General features: G+C 35.5%; 2 protein-coding genes across 3 annotated transcripts in view; one reads left to right on the top strand and one right to left on the bottom strand.

The window, feature by feature from the left end:
- LOC123657636 (ankyrin repeat domain-containing protein 17) overlaps positions 1-8,916 on the top strand; it is a 52,417-nt gene extending 43,501 nt beyond the window's left edge. Inside the window, exons 37-48 of the mRNA XM_045593158.1 lie at positions 66-162; positions 1,107-1,300; positions 1,726-1,878; positions 2,626-2,712; positions 2,991-3,119; positions 4,307-4,433; positions 5,187-5,275; positions 5,537-5,692; positions 6,151-6,258; positions 6,553-6,738; positions 7,337-7,522; positions 8,062-8,916. Of these exons, the coding sequence (XP_045449114.1) occupies positions 66-162; positions 1,107-1,300; positions 1,726-1,878; positions 2,626-2,712; positions 2,991-3,119; positions 4,307-4,433; positions 5,187-5,275; positions 5,537-5,692; positions 6,151-6,258; positions 6,553-6,738; positions 7,337-7,522; positions 8,062-8,088 (1,539 nt within the window). The 3' untranslated portion in view covers positions 8,089-8,916. The remainder of the gene's footprint in view (positions 1-65; positions 163-1,106; positions 1,301-1,725; positions 1,879-2,625; positions 2,713-2,990; positions 3,120-4,306; positions 4,434-5,186; positions 5,276-5,536; positions 5,693-6,150; positions 6,259-6,552; positions 6,739-7,336; positions 7,523-8,061) is intronic.
- Positions 8,917-9,951: 1,035 nt separating this feature from the next.
- On the bottom strand, positions 9,952-15,842 carry LOC123657772 (alpha-2-macroglobulin receptor-associated protein). 2 transcript variants are annotated; one of them, XM_045593286.1, is made up of 7 exons: positions 15,497-15,842; positions 14,823-15,032; positions 12,977-13,190; positions 12,119-12,283; positions 11,270-11,367; positions 10,764-10,823; positions 9,952-10,312 (listed from the first exon to the last, which is right to left on the bottom strand). In XM_045593286.1, the coding sequence occupies exons 1-7, from the start codon at positions 15,674-15,676 to the stop codon at positions 10,181-10,183; spliced, it is 1,059 nt and encodes a 352-aa protein (XP_045449242.1). In that variant the 5' UTR covers positions 15,677-15,842; the 3' UTR covers positions 9,952-10,180. The 2 variants fall into 2 exon arrangements, with proteins under 2 accessions (XP_045449242.1, XP_045449241.1); XM_045593285.1 differs by having other exon boundaries at positions 10,734-10,823.
- Positions 15,843-17,729: the final 1,887 nt, after the last annotated feature.

Genomic DNA, 17,729 nt, shown 5'->3' on the forward strand with positions numbered 1-17,729 from the left:
TACTAACACTATATGGGCTAGTCCCGAAATAAAGATTATTAATAAGCACGCCGCCCCGCCCGCAGGCCGGCGCGGCCGCCAGCGCGCCCGCCGCCAGCCGCGCCACGCCGCCCGGCCGCGCCGCCAAGCCGCGCCCGCCCGCGCCGCGCCTGCACGCCGCGCGTACGTACCTTGTCGTTTTCTACCTAACTTGCTCGCCTGACAGGCTCACACGGGCGGTACGGCTCGCCTGATGGTAAGCGATCACCGCCGCTTATACACGTCTGCAGCACCAGAAGCATCGCCGACGTGCCGCCGACCCTATTCCCCCCAGGAGCTCTGGTCACCGTCCTCACCGACAGGAACACAACACTGCTTCAAAACAGCGTTATTTAGCTGTGACCGTCTGTAAGGTAAAAGTACTACCCCAGTCGGGCTGCTCCATATTTTGAGCAGAAAATTTCCTGCTGTGCCCTGCCTCATTTTAAAACCCTTAAGTACCTATCACCCTTCGTATCATACAATGCGGATGGGATTTAATGTGTTTTAGTACTCCTGTTCCTCTCGTGTACGCAAAATATGTTTTGATTTACGTTACTACAACTATTTGCATCTAGAATGACAGTATAAAAATAAAGTACTGTAATTTTTTTTTTTTAAAAATAGCTCCTTTATTATAAGAACATTTGTGTATGGCCAGATTCAGCTTTTTAACGTTTAGGAATAATCATCATCATCATCACTTCAGCCCACCGTAGTCCACTGCTGCACATAGACCTCTACAAGTTCGCGACAAAATTAGCGTGAACTCATGTGTTTGGCCTTAGTCACCACGCTGGGCAGGCAGGTCGGTGACCATAGGGCTGACTTTGTCGCACCGAAGACGCTGCTGCCCGCTTTCGGCCTGTCTATTTCAAAGCCAGCAGTTAGATGTTTATACTGCCATCGGTTGGCTTTTTAAGTTCCAAGGTGGCAACGTGGAACTGTGTTATCCCTTGGTTGCCTTTTACGACATCCACGGGAAGAGAGGGGGTGACTATATTATTTACTGCTTTAACCACATAGCTTATAGAGGAATAATAATTTCTCTTAGTCTTATAAGTACAACTATACAATACTATTTACAGCGATAACTCTACCCGAGAAGCGCGTGTCGAGTGCCCCCAGTACCGCTACCAGCACAGTGAGCACCAGCACAGTGAAGGCCGGCACGCTGTCGTACACCGGAGCCATCGTAGGCGCTAGGAGCCACACCTTCGCTGCTAAGGTTACTGCCACACCACCCATCGACACCAAGCCTAGACCTGTGCCACAGGTGAGTCCTCCCCACTTACAATAATGTGATTACTTTAACTGTAGTATTACATTTTCGTTAGCTATCAAGAAAATATATATATATATACGTGTAGGGTATTAAATATTGCATTATTAATGACTAAATGAATATCAGGAGAAGAAAAAAGGAAAGATAAGGTAAGACTGTAAAAAATTAAAATACACTGGAATTGAGAACTTCCCTCCTTTACTGAAGTCAATTAAAAAATCGGCTGTCCTTTATGAAGTACTAGATGATGTATGCTACACATACACATATGTGTACATACACATAATTTATAATCGGTTATATTATATTTTATAATGTTTAACTAATTTTTAGGTTAGTCAAAAATGATGTTAATTTACTAGCTCATCGTTAAACTCACAATTTAAGCATCACTAACAGCATACATGTTGATATAAACGTAGCTATCAGTTAGCCACCAACTGAGCTCGCTCCTCGTCCAGGTGGCGGGCAGCCCGGCGGGCGCGGCGAGCGCGTCCCCGCTGAAGGCCCGCGAGTCGCCGCCCGCCAAGCTCGACGACGAGCCGCGCCTCAGGCTGCACGCGGACGCGTTGCAGGTGCGCTCTATGTTGAAATCTATTCATTTATCTTTCACTGCTCTTTTATCGAGCTATATTTATGCTTTGGGTTCATTGCGCCCATTGTACTAGATCTTGTAGTTGAGTTGTATAATCTATAATATAAAAATGAGTCGCTGAATGTGTTGCTAAGCGCAAAACTCGAGAACGGTTGGACCGATTTCGCTAATTCTTTTTTTAAAATATTCCTTGAAGTACGAGGATGGTTCTTACGGAGAGAAAAATTATAAAAAAAAAAAATTTTAAATTTCCTGAAAAAGTCTAAAAACAACACTTTTCTATACTCCCATACAAAAGATTTGTGATAATACTTAAAAGTCAATTTGAACTTTAATACCATACAATAAAGTTTGTGTTAGGCGACACGAAGTTCGCCGGGTCAGCTAGTAAAGTATAAATAAAGATAGTGACAGATATGTGGACTTAGCTATTCAATTAAACATAGATATTGTTGTAGCTAAATTGATGTTTTCCATCTGATTTTATGTTAACTAAATTCTAAATACTTTCTGAATAATATTTAGTGTATACATCGACATCAATCGGTTTCAAATGTACTTTTTTGATGTCCGTGCTAAAAATCAAGACCTTATCAAGTTACTCATATTGATATGTAATAATTTATTAAAGTGACTAAATTTATCTTCTGTTACAATGAGATAATTTGTTTGAAATGATTTTTGACAGTTAATTCATTACACTTAAAATCTTAAATCTTATTTTTAGCTGAGCCCTGACAATTCAAGTACGTGGAGTAATGAAGACATCCCAGTGAATTCCTCCTCAGCTCTTCACATCAATACTACACCGCAGGTACAAATATAACCTATAAATTTTTCAAACCTGTGGAAAACCCTTCACTTTTATCGATGAGAGTCAAAGTTATTTCATTACGAGCTATACTGATGTTTTAGAATTTCTTTCGTGGCATCTTAAATGTCCACACGATATTTTCCTTCCCTGCCTTATACAAAGAGAGTTTTAATAATTGTACAGGTTCAGTCGCAGTTTTCGAATTGGTCCATTATATTTGTACGTCAATTAAGTTTAACATACAGTTAGTACAGTGGCCACTGACCGTGTGCTTGCAGCCGGCAGCGAGCGTGTCGTGCGCGGGCAGCGGCGGCGCGCAGGAGTACTCGTTGTTCAAGGAGCCCGCGGGCGGCGCGGCCGCCGTGTGGGGCGCCGCGGACCACGGCGTCGACCCGCCGCCGCCGCAGGTACGGAGCTGGCCTAAACACAGATACTTCGTCGAGCTTGCAGCAGAGGGTATACAGGCCACAGCGGGGAATATCTCCTCAGAATCTGGAGCAGTGAACTGCAGAAGTGCCTCGATATTACAGAAGATCACACCTAAATAATATTACATTCAAACAGTGTTGTGTTCCTGTGGCGAGTAAGGCGACCAGAGCTCCTAGGTGTTTTAGGGTTAGGGTCGGCAACGCGCATGTAATGCTTTCGGTGTTGCAAGCGTCTATAGGCTACGGTAACCGCTTAACATCGGGTGACCCATATACTTATTTGCCGACCCATTTTTTTTTAGGTTTAAAGAATTTTATTCTCTAAAAGAAAAATTCACTTACATGAGAACAACATAATAAATGTAATGATACAAAATATTCGTCTTATAAGTATGTAGCGAGGGAGGGAGGGATGTCGCTACAAGTAGGTACTTAGTTGACGGAATAGAGTATAATTAAGTCGTTTTATATATTTTAATCACCATAGAAGTGGGTATTCTCTAAAATATATTTTGATAGTTGAGACTTAAATACATGAACTGAGTTTACATTTTTTTTTTATATAGGATGGTATTTTGTAAAATAATATTTTTTTTTTGTTTGTTTTATAAATATCAAATTAGAATGCATGGATTTATTAATAAGCTTTTTTACAATAATACAAGAATTATACACGTATAGTTGTTGTAGCTTCATAATATCTGTTTCTTTATAAAGTGTAGTTGTTGGTGTAAAGGTGGATATCGAAAAAGTATTTTAATTATTTTATTTTGTTATCTTTAAGGTTCTTGTAGTTTTGTTTTGCCAGTGTTACCCCATATTTCTATTAAATACAATAAATGCGATTTCTCAAAGAATTGTAAATGTTATATTTTATTTTCTCGGATATACATTTTGAAATATTTATAAGTGACCCAATTAAAGAAGAAAGCTTTTTATTTATGTAGTCTACTTGATATTTAAAAGTTAAATAATTGTCTATTAGTAAACCTAAATATTTTTCACGTTTTCTGGTCGATTAGAAAGTTGTCGAACAGTTTTTGATGACGTCAGAGTCGAAGATTAAATTCTAATCAGTCAAAAAACTACAGACCATCTAAATTTTAAATCGACATTGGATTGCAATATAAAATGTTAAGATATTGAGAGTCAGTCCGCGGCCGCAGGTGGACGCCAGCAAGGCCCCGGGCTACCGCGGCGGGGGCGGCTGCTCGCCGTGCTCGCGCACGTCGTCGCACGGCTCCACGCCGCCGCCGCCGCCGCCGCCGCCCTACCACCACCCGCTGCCCATCGGTGAGTGGCCGCCTTTGGATTCGTTCACGTCACGGCTTCCAGCACCGTCAAAATAGTGCACACGATGCTAATGTCACGTAGAAACCCCTGTTATGAGTGTATGCTACCTCAAATTACTTATTTTCCACTAGGTAGGATGTCCATATCGTCCAAACTACTGAATATTTAAGTTTCAAATTTATGTAGAATGAAGTTCAGGACATAAACTATCTTTCGTATGTTTCGAAAACACGATTCCATAAAATTTTCTCGATACAGAAAAATCGCAAAGTTACCTCTATTTTTGTATTAAAACCTTAATATCTCAGTAAATATAGAAGTTATGGACTTGAGATCAAGCATGGTAATTGAAATTAGTATGAAGAACATTTTATATGTTGCGTTTTTTTAAAAATAACTATTGATAATGTTTGTGGGGAGAAAATACATATAATTCGCGCGATAAACAACCAAGCGCTCGCAATTCTCATGTGTATTTAGTACCGGTGAAATCTGAATTCGAGCTGAGGTAGTGTAGCCCCTTAATCACTAAGTGCATAATTACGTGTACATCAATAGTGCAACATGTATGTAGTGCGATATGTATGTTGCGACGTGTTTGGAGCATGTATGTCAATCAAGTATAAATTATTTTAAAAAATGCTCGCGTTAAGTAAGTTTATACGAACACGTCACGCGAGCTATGACTTCCGCGACACAATATGTCCGCAACTAAAGTGAAATATAAATTGTGTATATAATAATCATTTTCAGGTAATACCGTGAATGCAATGGATATGAGTGGCTTGAGCAGGAATGGACCTATTTATCAAGAGAATCCCCGCAATGGACACAACATGATGGTAAGTCACCCATAAATTTTATATTTGTGTCACATTTTAAGTATGTCGAGATATGCTTCGTTTATTTATTTGCTATATTGCAATTTGAAAAGTGTATTAAATTTGAACAATGCAAAAAATTATACTTATTAAAATCAATGCAATACTTTTCATTCATTTGGTCAAGTATTTGCAAATAAAAAAATAGATTCAATTTATATTATGTGATAGAATTATTAAAAATAAATTGTACGTGTAGTAATAATTATTGTCGCGTGTAAGGTTGGCATGTCGAGTGGCGTGTCGGGCGTGTCGGGCGTGTCGCTGGGCATGGGCTACGTGGGCGTGGAGAGCGTGTCGCGGCTCAACCCGCGCGCGCCCGACTTCGCGCAGCGGCACCCGCTGCTGCAGCAACAGCAACACAAGCACGCCGCGCAGGTACAGATACAGACCACTGCACTATATGCATAGCTATATTGGTTTTTCTATACAACTAGGTCGACAAAGCATACAGCTCGTCTGATAGTAAGCGATTATCGTAGCTTTTAGACGCTTGCAAAACAGGGAGCATCTAAACCGCGTTGCCGACCCTACCCAAATCCTCCATCCAGGACATCTTACCCACCACAGGAACTCAACACTACTTTAAATCAATATTATTTAGCTGTGATCATCTGTAAGATAGAGGTTCTTCCCTAGGCGGGAGAAGCCTCGGAGGATATTTAGATAATAATAATATGATAGTACTGGAAAGATTGAACGCCAATCATTCTTAAATCTTATTTTATTACTTTTGTTTCTTGAAGTAATTTTTAATCCAATACCTTATTACGTCAATATAATAATAAGTTTTGTTCCTCTTGGAAGAGTTCAATGTGTGTAATGTTGTCGAGCAGCAGCTGTTCCCCGGCGGCAGCGGCGGCAACCTGAGCTCCATGCTGGCCATGTACCCGCAGAGCGCGCCCAAGATGTCGCACGCTCCGCACGCGCACCACCCCTACCAGGTCCGACCCCCGCCTAATTGTGTTCAAACTTTAGAGCCTTCTGCTATAGACGTACACTTATACCTGACTGTAGGGTAATTTATCTACAACTTTTTAATTGTATTCTTCAGCACTTAAAACATATTTACAGTTATCGATCACAAAAAAAAGTTGGCAAGAGCGAGCTTATCTCTGAAAGAGATCTTCCAGTTAACCCATAGAAGTCATGGTTCCTTATCCTATTATATAATCCTTTATACTAGAAGTATAAATTTCTAGTTAGGTAATTATATAAAATAAGTCGTTCGTGCGCAGTCTCTAATCGACCGCGGCGTGGGCGTGGGCGCGGGCGTGGGTGTGGGCGTGGGCGGAGGCGCGTGGGGCGAGGAGGAGGAGCGCAAGCCGCGGCCCATCGGCACCGAGCGCGCCTGGAAGCTCACCGCGCCCGACGACTGGCACGCCGCGCACCACCTGCACCGCACCGACCACGACAGATATCAGGTACGCAAAACAGTTACTGTTCAACGCTCTTGTCTTGTGACTTGTAATTTATTTATCGTAAACCGTTCAGTTGTAATTGTATGTTATCATAAGCGGTAAAGAATTGAGCAAAAATCGCGTCGCTACTTCTGGTAGTTTTAAGTGTGCGATTATGAATCAAATAATTAACTCGATTTTATTAATTTGTGTTATGTTATAAAGTCAATTTTTTTTTAATAACATAGATATTAGTTTAAAAAGACCTGTTATGACTCTTAGAAAAGAATATAATATCAATGTCAATCAAAAAATAATGTGACAGTTATCAAGATTCAATATTAATGGAGACTATGTTGTTGTTGTTGTTATTCACGGGCTTTTTTCCGCAACTCGACGTCATGGTGCGCCTATTTTGCGTGATTGGCTGGGGGCACTATTCGTGCCAGCCTAGCTCCTTGAGGCAGCCTAACAGACCCTTCACGTTGCCGACGACTCTAATAATATAATGGAGACTATACATATTATCTAGTTTTTACCAAAAAAACCTAACATACAAATATTATATATTAAACATACCTTTCGAAACATGTAAACTAATAAATAAAATCAAACCCCTCAGCAAAACATGAACATGGGAGGCGTGGGAGTAGGAGTGGGAGTGGGCGTGGGCGTGGGCGAGGCGTACGGCACCGCCGGAGGAGCCACGGCAGCCGCGCTGTCCATGATCCACACGCTGCCGCTGCAGTACCTGCCGCCCGACCACCACCACTGGGACCAGCCGCAGCACAACGCCAACGACAAACAGGTAACTACACGCAGCTACACCTGTCTGTACATTATTACTGCGTAAGTTGGTCCTGATGGGATGATTGATATATTATGTGTGTATTATCTGAAGTCTACACATAGTAGTAGTGTCTTGAGTGAGCATGTGGTTTGTTTTGTTTGTTTGTGGGTGTAAAGAAAATCTCTTTTACACCGCTGATTTTGGGAGTAAGACAGAAATGCGCAGTTTTGTTTAGAATAAATAATTACGTTAATATTGCAATAATGAATTAGAATATAGTTTTATAATTATGGTAATGTATAAGATAATGATTTACATCATACATATGTTCTCTATTTGTGTCCAAATGATTTTTTCAAACATGCCGTATTCATATAGTAAAATTACATTAGTATGAGTATTGTAATAGTGCTAGATAGAAGTAAATGTTTGGATCCACACTACTATAAAATCATATTTTTGTAATCTTGACTCAATTGATAGTGCAGTGCTTCTCTACACAAATCGAACTCATATTAAATAGCAGCCAGATGTTAATATATAATTCGTTTCCACAGCAGGCCTGGAGCAAGTGGAGCCACTAGAGTGCCAGAGCCGCCTGCGGACCTATCCCACGAGGATTATATATAATTGTAACCCTTGGAAACGGTGTAGATATTAGTGAGAAAGAATTATATTATACAGATTATCTATATACATAATAGAGAAAATGTCCTATCGAGAAGAGAACTTATACTGTACGATCGACTGAAGTGAGCATTAAACGATACATGATGAGACACGTGAGGGAGCCGGATGTAGTTTTATTTGTTGCTCGCCGCCGGCAGTAGAGCGCTGTAGGCCGCTTGGAATGTAATTCCGCTACGTGTACGGAGGCACCGGCCGTGTGCGGAAACGTCAATATTGACACGAGTCTACTGATCACACGTCTGCGCCAATATCTTGGAAGACCAACAGCGTGTGCTTAGATTGCCATCTCGAACTAATGTATTTAATAAAATGAACCTTGTGCGTTTTCGAGATATTAGAGATTCGCGTGATTGGGTCATGTTAGATCCATATTAATGTTTTTGTAGACTGAGCCTCTGTTGCGCCTCCAATATTTTACACTATATTATGGCATACGATATTCGTTTCGTTAAATGGTACGCTCGCAAACCGTGACGGATTATTAACGTGTAATAATAAATTTGCTTGTACATGAAAATTAAATATCATATATTGATGCACTGTAACCACTGGTGTTTTTAATAATACCACCTGTTTTTTCAATGATTCTTTTTTTATTAGGTTTATTTGGGTAATTTGTATTATATTATAAGTAAATTATTACCGAGAACTTACTATGTCTCGAATATGATTAAAGCAAGATAAGCGGTAAGTTCTAGGCAAATAAACCGTTATTAAAACATTATGAGTGTGTTCTTGAATAGGTCCTAACACTGACTTATCACTGTCTATGTTCCCAAAACAAGAAACACGTATTTTGATAAAATATACTGTACCTTAACAACAAGTCGAGCTTTTTAGAAGGCTTTGATATTTACAAAAATCAAAGATACATTTAAAGCTAATACCATAACTCTTTTTTAACTTATATCCCTATCCATCTAAAAAAGCCAGCTAAAATAATATGAAAAACTTTTGTATTACTAACGAATAACTTTTTGTGTACTATTGTAAAGATGTAAATGTTAATTTATTTGTAGGTGTTATTGTCTCGAATTACTGAACTGATTTAGAAAATTCATTTACTACTAACTGTATAAAATAGCCTCTGTATGTTGCAAGTAAAAAATAAATAGTTTTAGTTGACTAGATAACAGGTTAAACGCCGGCTTGATTTTTTAGTTTTTCTATTTGGGCCATTGGGGACACCATGTAAGTCGATACACAATGTTTTCGTTGGTGCCGCGGGGGACACCACATGAACGCGAGCCAGACAGAGAAATATGTCATATAGTGCAAGGAAAAATAAGTAACATCTTTAAGAATGGGTATGGGTAATGCAATAAAACTTGTCATAAAATATTTGTTAATAAGGACTTTTAAACTGGCTCCATAAATTAAATAAGTGAGGCCCAATTGGTGTCCCCCATGGCGTTCAACGTGTTAATAAACTATAGCACAATCGTTAGTTCACGATAAAAAAAAAAGACATTTTTTACTACACTACTCTATGGAACTTAGTAAATCACTGTGACGATAATCAAGAATTTATTGTTGTAGTTAATTGCAATTAAATGAAAGAATTTTGAGATACAAAGGCCGAAGACGGGCAGCAGCGTCTTCGATGAGACAAAGCCAGCCCTGCAGTCACCAACTCGCCTGCCCAGCGTGGTGACTATGGGCAAAACACATGAGTTCACGTTATTTTTGGCGTAAACTTGTGGAGGCCTATGTCCAGCAGTGGACTGTATAGGCTGTAATGAAATGAAATAATGCAATAGAAATGAAAAGATTTATTAAAAATATAACAATAATCACAAGAGATTCTTAATTCTATTGTGGAATCGATAGAATAATAAAACAATATTGTAAAAATAACCTATTAATATTTTAAATACATTGCTATAAAAATCTCAGATTCACCTAACAAGAATAATTTTTACATTTCTGAAGTCTATTCAAAACGTATCTTTTTACATAAAAAATATACAGATAGGGTTTACAGCATTATAGCTCAGTGTGGCGAGCCATGATCCTACTCTCGAGGTCTGCGTGCATCTTTTCAACTTTGCGAGTATGTTTCTTTATCATCTGTTGCTGGTCAGCGAAGTGGTCCATTTTGTCACCGGCGGCTGCAATCTGCGATAAAAACGTTATTTTATATATATCCAAAAATTAATCTTAACAAGTTTTCTCGACAAAATTATCAATCAAAAGTAAGTGAAACAAAGTTAAATCACAAAAAACTGGAGACAGAAGAATGCTAGTACTGGAAATCTCTTCAAAAACCACTTAATGCACGTACAAGTCAAGTTATAGTCCTCTAATTGCAGATAAATGGGCAAAAAATTGGGATATCATAACCAAAATCCTATTCGTAGACATTACTTATAACTATTATAGTTAAGGAAACAAGCACAGTTAATTTTTAAATAAAAGAAAATTTAAGAGTAAAAGCAAAAAATATAGTAATTTTCTATCTTAAAAAAGGATTAGCAGTCATAAGCATAAAATATTATGGATTATCTTATAAAATAACAAAATAAAATAAATAAACAACCTTACTACGATGTTTTTCATAGTTGCTTACTTGATCAGCGTGTAAAGTGCGCAGTTTTAGCAGACGAGCTTCGTAATGCTGCAATTCAACCTGCGTAAAAATGAAAAATATTTAGTTATAAATGTCTCACATTCAACGACCCCCAGAAGATTGTACTCCTGTGTCGCGGGGCTGGAAACAGCACATAAGCCGAGACCACGGCAAACATTATTTGGCCTACACAAATGTTAATAATAAATAATAAGCGGGTATCAAATCCTCGACCGCTAGTGCAACACTGTGGCTCGCGCCAACGCGTTTTCAATACAATATTCGGTTAAATTTGTAGTAGATTACAAGATTGTCTCTAACAAATGGCAGCCCGACTGGGGCTCGACCTTACAGAAGATCACAGCTAAATTATACTGCTCTCAAGTACTGTTGTGTTCCTGTGGTGCGATGCTTCTGATATCGCAGGTGTCTATAGGCTATTATAAAAAATATAAAAAAATTAAATAAATGCCCATTGATATTATAAGCATTTGTAAATAATTTACCTTCAACGAGGCAAGTTCCTCGACGGTAAAATTACCCGCTGCCGCTACACGCCATAGACCTTGCACTTTCGGCTCAATAAATTCTCTATTTGTCGGTCCTATAGTAAATAAAAAATTGAATTTTTACTTATGTGAAAAATAAAGTAATATATATATATATATATTATATGGTTTGCCTAAAAAAAGGTAAATAATAATTACCAGATATTGTTTCTTTTTATTTATTTATTTACTTAGTACACTATAATTATACATATTATAATTATTTTAGTTACTACAATATATGTAACATTAACTGATATGTATCAATGAGTATGTAAGGCTACCCTACGATAAACATAAGTCGAATTGACTCTAATTAATTATTTAGATTACCCTAATTACAAAAAAAAAAAAAAAAAAACGGCCAACAAAGGTATGGAATCACTACTTTCTTTTAAATTGATACTAAATTAAATCACCATTATTACTCACGCTATCCCGCATTAACTGAATGAACCCGTATTTTTTTCACCTTCAACAAGTAATATATTGATATACTTTATTAAATAATCTAATATATAAAAATCTCGTGTCGCGGTGTTTGTAGTTAAACTCCTCCGAAACGGCTTGACCGATTCTCATGAAATTTTGTGTGCATATTGGGTAGGTCTGAGAATCAAACAACACCTATTTTTCATCCTCCTAAATGTTAAGGGTAGTCCACCCCTATTTTTTTTTTTAATTTTTAGATAAAGTTTTTATTTTTGTGATTTGGTGTTAAAAAATACATATAACCCTAAATTTTCACCCTTCTACCACCAACCCCTAAAATTATATCAATATCCAAAAAATAATAAATTTCATTACCTCTAGCAGCAATCCTCTGTAACCTGTCGTAACCATCTCTCAAACTCCTGTGTTTTTCTCTGACCAAATTAGTTTTATCGACAAAATCTTTGCTAAGATTTTCTCCATTGTCCTTTTCATAATTGATTTCATTAAATTTCTCAATGTCTTCATCATCAAGAGCATCTACAAATAAATTTTTGTGAGTGTTTATGCCTTAATCGATGATATTAAGTGATGCAATAGGTACTTCTAATATATAAAATTCTCGTGTCGCGGTGTTTGTAGTTAAACTCCTCCAAAATGGCTAGACCGATTCTCATGAAATTTTGTGTGCATATTGGGTAAGTCTGGGAATCAAACAACATCTATTTTTCATACCCTTAAGTTATAAGGGGGGGGGGGGTTAAGAGGGTTGGACATTGTTCATTCCTCTAAGTTATAAGGGGGGGGGGGGGGGTTGAGAAACTTAATAAAATATATGGCAAAACAAAGTTTGCGGGGTCAGATAGTATATCAATAAAATTATTTAATTGGCCAATAAAATGTTTCAAGACAGAACCCAAAACAGCTAGTTCAATGAATCAAACAATTGCACAGTGTAATAACAATTAACTGCTGTTTAGCTTAAGCAAAAAACTACTGGCAACAGAAATACATATTATCTCTGTAAATAAATTGTAGAGTGCAAAAGCACAAACATAGATACATGAATAGGTATAAACTATATCAATATAAAACTGAATTGCCGAAATGCATGTACGCGCATAACTTCCAAATGACTGCACCAAATTAAATAAATATGTTTTTATTTTACAAACAAGGTTCGTATAACAGAAAATTAAAAAAAAAATGTTAATGTGTGTTGTTACAACTTACTTTTATGTACGTCTGACTTATCAACTGTATCCATATTTACTAGTAAATCGTGGTACTGGTCTATTTTCTCCTGATGATGCATGAATTCTTCTCTTAATGCTGATAACTCTTCACTTGTAAACCCAGATGCCTCGGCTTTAGCCCATAGCATATTTAGTTTCTTATCTTTAAAAAGACTTTTATTTATGTATCCATCCATTGCAGAATTGTACGACTAGAATAACAAATAATGAAAAAAAATGACATTTAAAGAAAACTGCAAACATTCAAATTTAAAAATATATAAACATTCAACATTAATTATAAAGTTAGCTGCTTCTGGTGTTTATAAAACAAAAACAAATTATAAGTAACAATTGAAGCAGTGGTAATGAGTTCACTTTTCAGCCAATGGTAAATGTATTCAGCCAGACATTTAGAGTCAGTAGAAAGTTTAAATCACTCCCATTGATTTTATAATTTTATTATATACTTAATTTTTTATTTATACTTTAGTACACTACAAATACATTATTAAAAAACTTAAGATAGGTTTAGATTGATAGTATAATGGGCTTATATATGGTCAAACAAATAATATAATTTTAATATTACAGTAATATATACCTAGGAAATGTAACTTATTAATTGTAATAAAAATAATGCAATAATATAAAATTAAAATAAAAAAAAGTTGTATAGAATTTAGAGGTATTGATTAAAAGAAATGTGCAAGAAATTCAAAAAACGCTATTTTCTTTTTATAAAATATTCAATAATGGTAGACGAGTTATAATGTAACTTAATTTAAGTAAGACTTTTTTAAGATGTTATCATCTCAAATAAACAGATGTCAATGACACTGGAGTCATTACAAAGTTCATCTGTTGCATTAATCATAATTAAGTACTTTTATAAATTTGATATCTCATAAAATATAATACCATATTTTATAACAATTATTTTAGAAGCAATCTTAAAACAGTTTTAGATAGGTGTATCTATTAATGAATTCAAATATTTTATTTATTTACGTTCAAGTAATTCAAATTCCTCCAAGCAAAGATATATTTGATTATAAATAATCTTATAGCTTTTACTGCTATATATACGGTAATAAAAAAAAAAAACTGAATGAGACTGTTGTAGTTAAAATTGCTGTATTGACATCAAACATTAATTTTTTTAATAGATTAAGCCTGTGACATCCTACCGCTGGCCTCTTTCTCCATGTATGAGAAGGGTCGGAGCTTAATGTACCATGACAAAAAGACAAGGAAAACATTCAAAGAAGAAAGCTTATTGATGTCCAATTGCATTACCCTAGACTCGCAGATAATTTTATAATATATATATATATATATATATATATATATATATATATATATATATATATATATATATATATATATATAATTTAAGGTCAACTTTCATCAACACTAAACTTCAATGGTTAACACGTTTATAATATTAACTTATTTATTTATTTATTTAATGCTTTTTTGCACAATAGAATAACATTAAAGAAAATAATAATAATCTACCTTAAAAAAGTGCAAAGGTGGTCTTATCACTAAAAGTGATCTCTTACAGTCAACCCCTATCAATAGAAAAAATATTGATAACATAATCAATAAAGAATGAAAATAAATTATTTCAACTATTTTACAAGGTACCTGATAGCGTTCGTTACTCATAGTAGGGAATATATCTGCCAACCCGCATTGGAGTAGCGTGGTGGATTAAGCTCTGATCCTTCTCCTACATGGGGAAAGAGGCCTATGCCCAGTAGTGGGATATTAGAGGCTGAAGCGTTATTTTACAAGTTAAATAATCATTATAATTATGTATTATTAATATAACTTACAGGATTTTCTTTTTGCCGTTTGGATACATCTTCAAAATGTTCTCGGAGACCATAATTATCCATTATAGCAGCCAACTTACGACGCAGCTCTGCTTCTTTCAAACCATCTTTATCTCCTCCTTCTCCTCTTACTCTTTTTAAAGTAATCTCTTCTTTGTCTTGAATTGACAAATCACTGTATAACGATTTCAGTTTAGGTTCTGTCAAACGCTGCAATATGTAAACACATAATATATAATATAAAAAAACAAATCTTATCTTTACAAATAACTAGTTTTTAATTTCAATTATGTATTCTTAGAAATTGAAATAGAAATTGTATATAAAGATAAAACCTATACTATAATTTAAATTAGATTTTAAGGATAATATCCGATTATAAGCTGCAATTCTGTAACACGAGAGTATATGTACATACATACAAACAAATAAACCTAAAAATACCTAACTGTTTTGACTTCTATTGCACTTTTCTCCCCCCTTTAATTTTCTTATATGCTCCCTTTATTTTTTCTAAATACCTCTCATTTAGAGATATCAGAGATATTTACAAAAACTAAAAGAGACACATATAATTTTAATATAAATACACATTTATAGATGAATAAAAGATGCGTGTCATTTTCTTTGACAATTATCTTACCGGTAAATAAATAACTATACATAAATATTACCTGTTGAGCTTTTATCCAAACTAAATTCAATTTATTCATTCGAAATGGTTTTTCCAATGTTCTAAAATTAACACCACTTGTATTTTTTTCATTAGCCGAACGACTGTATTTATTTTCACTCAATGCACAAGTAAAAAGTAATGTAAGTATCACAAAACTTATACACGCGTGTTGTTTCATGTTTACGTATAAATTTAAAGTTTCAAGAAAATCTTCTTCTTTGTTAAGGTAAACTCATATAATTAAATGGTCATACGACATACAAGAAACAATAAAGATGTTGATTGCCAATCAATTGCCAATTGATTACTTTGATTGATTACTTGATTCCGCTAATGTCACGTAGGGTGGAGAATGCACGAAGGATATTGATCGGTGCGGTTGAGATAACATCCTCAATTTAATTTTGAAAACACGAAATTTGACTTTCATTGTTACCAAGAAGCTTATACAATTGTTACACATAGTCTTACACTTATACCTAAACCTAAAATAACACATACACAAACATTTAATGTTAAACTAAAACAACAGCTATTAACTCAACTATTACAAACTAATTACACTAGTGCCGACATATCATTTATTTACAACTTAATTTTATTGATTTCAAAATATTTTCACAAAAATATGCAGTAAGTACTAAATACCAACAATAACAAACATTGACCATTTATAGGACAGGGAATATCACAGGGGAGGATGTCATATATAGAATGGAGGAATTTGGGATAGGAAAAGAAGATGTGGCAAACTGTCCCTTTGCCAAGACGACATTCAAACAATGATTGATCACGAACTCTGGTTTTAGCCAGGTGAACAGTTGTACACACATGGCCAAGACATAAGCGACAGATGCTAGATGTGATCCAGTGGCTAGCATGTCTATGAAGAGAAAACCAAATGATCTTGGTATGTCTGGTGTTAGGTCAAAGTTTTAAAAACTGTTTTATTACGGATTTCAGATAATTCAGGTATTCCAAGTGACACTGCAGAGTCCTGTGCTAAAATGATCGTTTGTACTAGTATTTTAGGCCATTCTAGTCCAGCAACTCAAATCACAACTTATTTGTTTGAGTGAAAATTCATTTGGACTATTTATGGAAATCGACTTACAGTGAATAAAAACCGATAAAGTCAAATGATTATACATAAAACTTGGTATACCAAGTATCTACTATTTTCTTCTGTCTACCATGAATCATATTTGTCAATTTCCAGGCAATATCTGGGCAGTCGTTTGTTGGATATATAAAACAATTTTCAATATTAGTGGTATTTTATGTAAAGAGATATTAATCCAATGTGCTATCACTGTAGAAAAAATCGTTCCGTTATGGACTGTAATACTGTCGCAGTACGAAAGTTACGCAGAAGATTTTTGATCGTGCAAAAAAAACACGGAAATTAGCCATTGTATATATTAATTTTAAAAAATTCCTAAATTTTACCCTACATTCCCTGTACGGATCCTCCTAATCCATCCTGTAAGTTGTACACAAAGTTAATATAAGTTGAGCAATGAACAATATTCTTTTTAATGAAAAACTACTTATTTTATTATATTATAAATTAATATAATAATGATTATTATATTATAAATTAAATTTACAATTACTATTAATTAAAATATTTTATATTTGATAGTATTCCAACAACAGTTTCTTTAATGAACTATTAAAATGTTTAATACACTCATTTGAAATTTGAATGCTGCGTTAAAAAATGTGGCTTACAGTATACAGATTGTGTTCCGTTTTAAATAGTAACTAGTATAACTGACTACACAGAACGCCTTTACAGTATACTAAATTGACGTCACAGTCACACTGTAAATTGTAAACTGGTTGTAGTGCACATCGGAAAACAGCCTTAATTTTTAATTTTAATAGTTTTATAATATTAGTATATTGTGCAGTACACAGTATCCGAACAAGTTCAGAGTGAACTTCAAGTGTTCTAGATGACATTTGAACGAAAAAGTAGATTTTTGTAGTGGTACTGTGGTACAGCCGTATAGCCGTATAGGTGCGAAAGTACGTAGGAGCGACGATACCTGCTTGCTACCTACAAGTGGTGATCGTTGGTAGTCGGACTGTTCTTTTGAAGTTTTGATTGTAGTATTTTATCTTTTTTATACTAATATACCTTATATTTTCATGACTTTATTCCTTATTTTATTCTTTTTCTCATTTAAAATACTTGAAGCCATTTCTTTGTTACGACGAAATAA

This window comes from Melitaea cinxia, chromosome 11, assembly GCF_905220565.1.
Source record: "Melitaea cinxia chromosome 11, ilMelCinx1.1, whole genome shotgun sequence".
NCBI lineage: Eukaryota > Metazoa > Arthropoda > Insecta > Lepidoptera > Nymphalidae > Melitaea > Melitaea cinxia.

Coding starts and splice junctions, on each gene's coding strand:
- LOC123657772 (XM_045593285.1), bottom strand. CDS start 15,676: ATGAAACAACACGCGTGTATAAGTTTTGTGATACTTACATTACTTTTT. Junction 13,191..14,822: donor AACGGCAAAAAGAAAATCCT/GTAAGTTATATT, acceptor TTGTTATTCTAG/TCGTACAATTCTGCAATGGA. Junction 10,313..10,733: donor ATGAAAAACATCGTAGTAAG/GTTGTTTATTTA, acceptor TTTTTATCGCAG/ATTGCAGCCGCCGGTGACAA.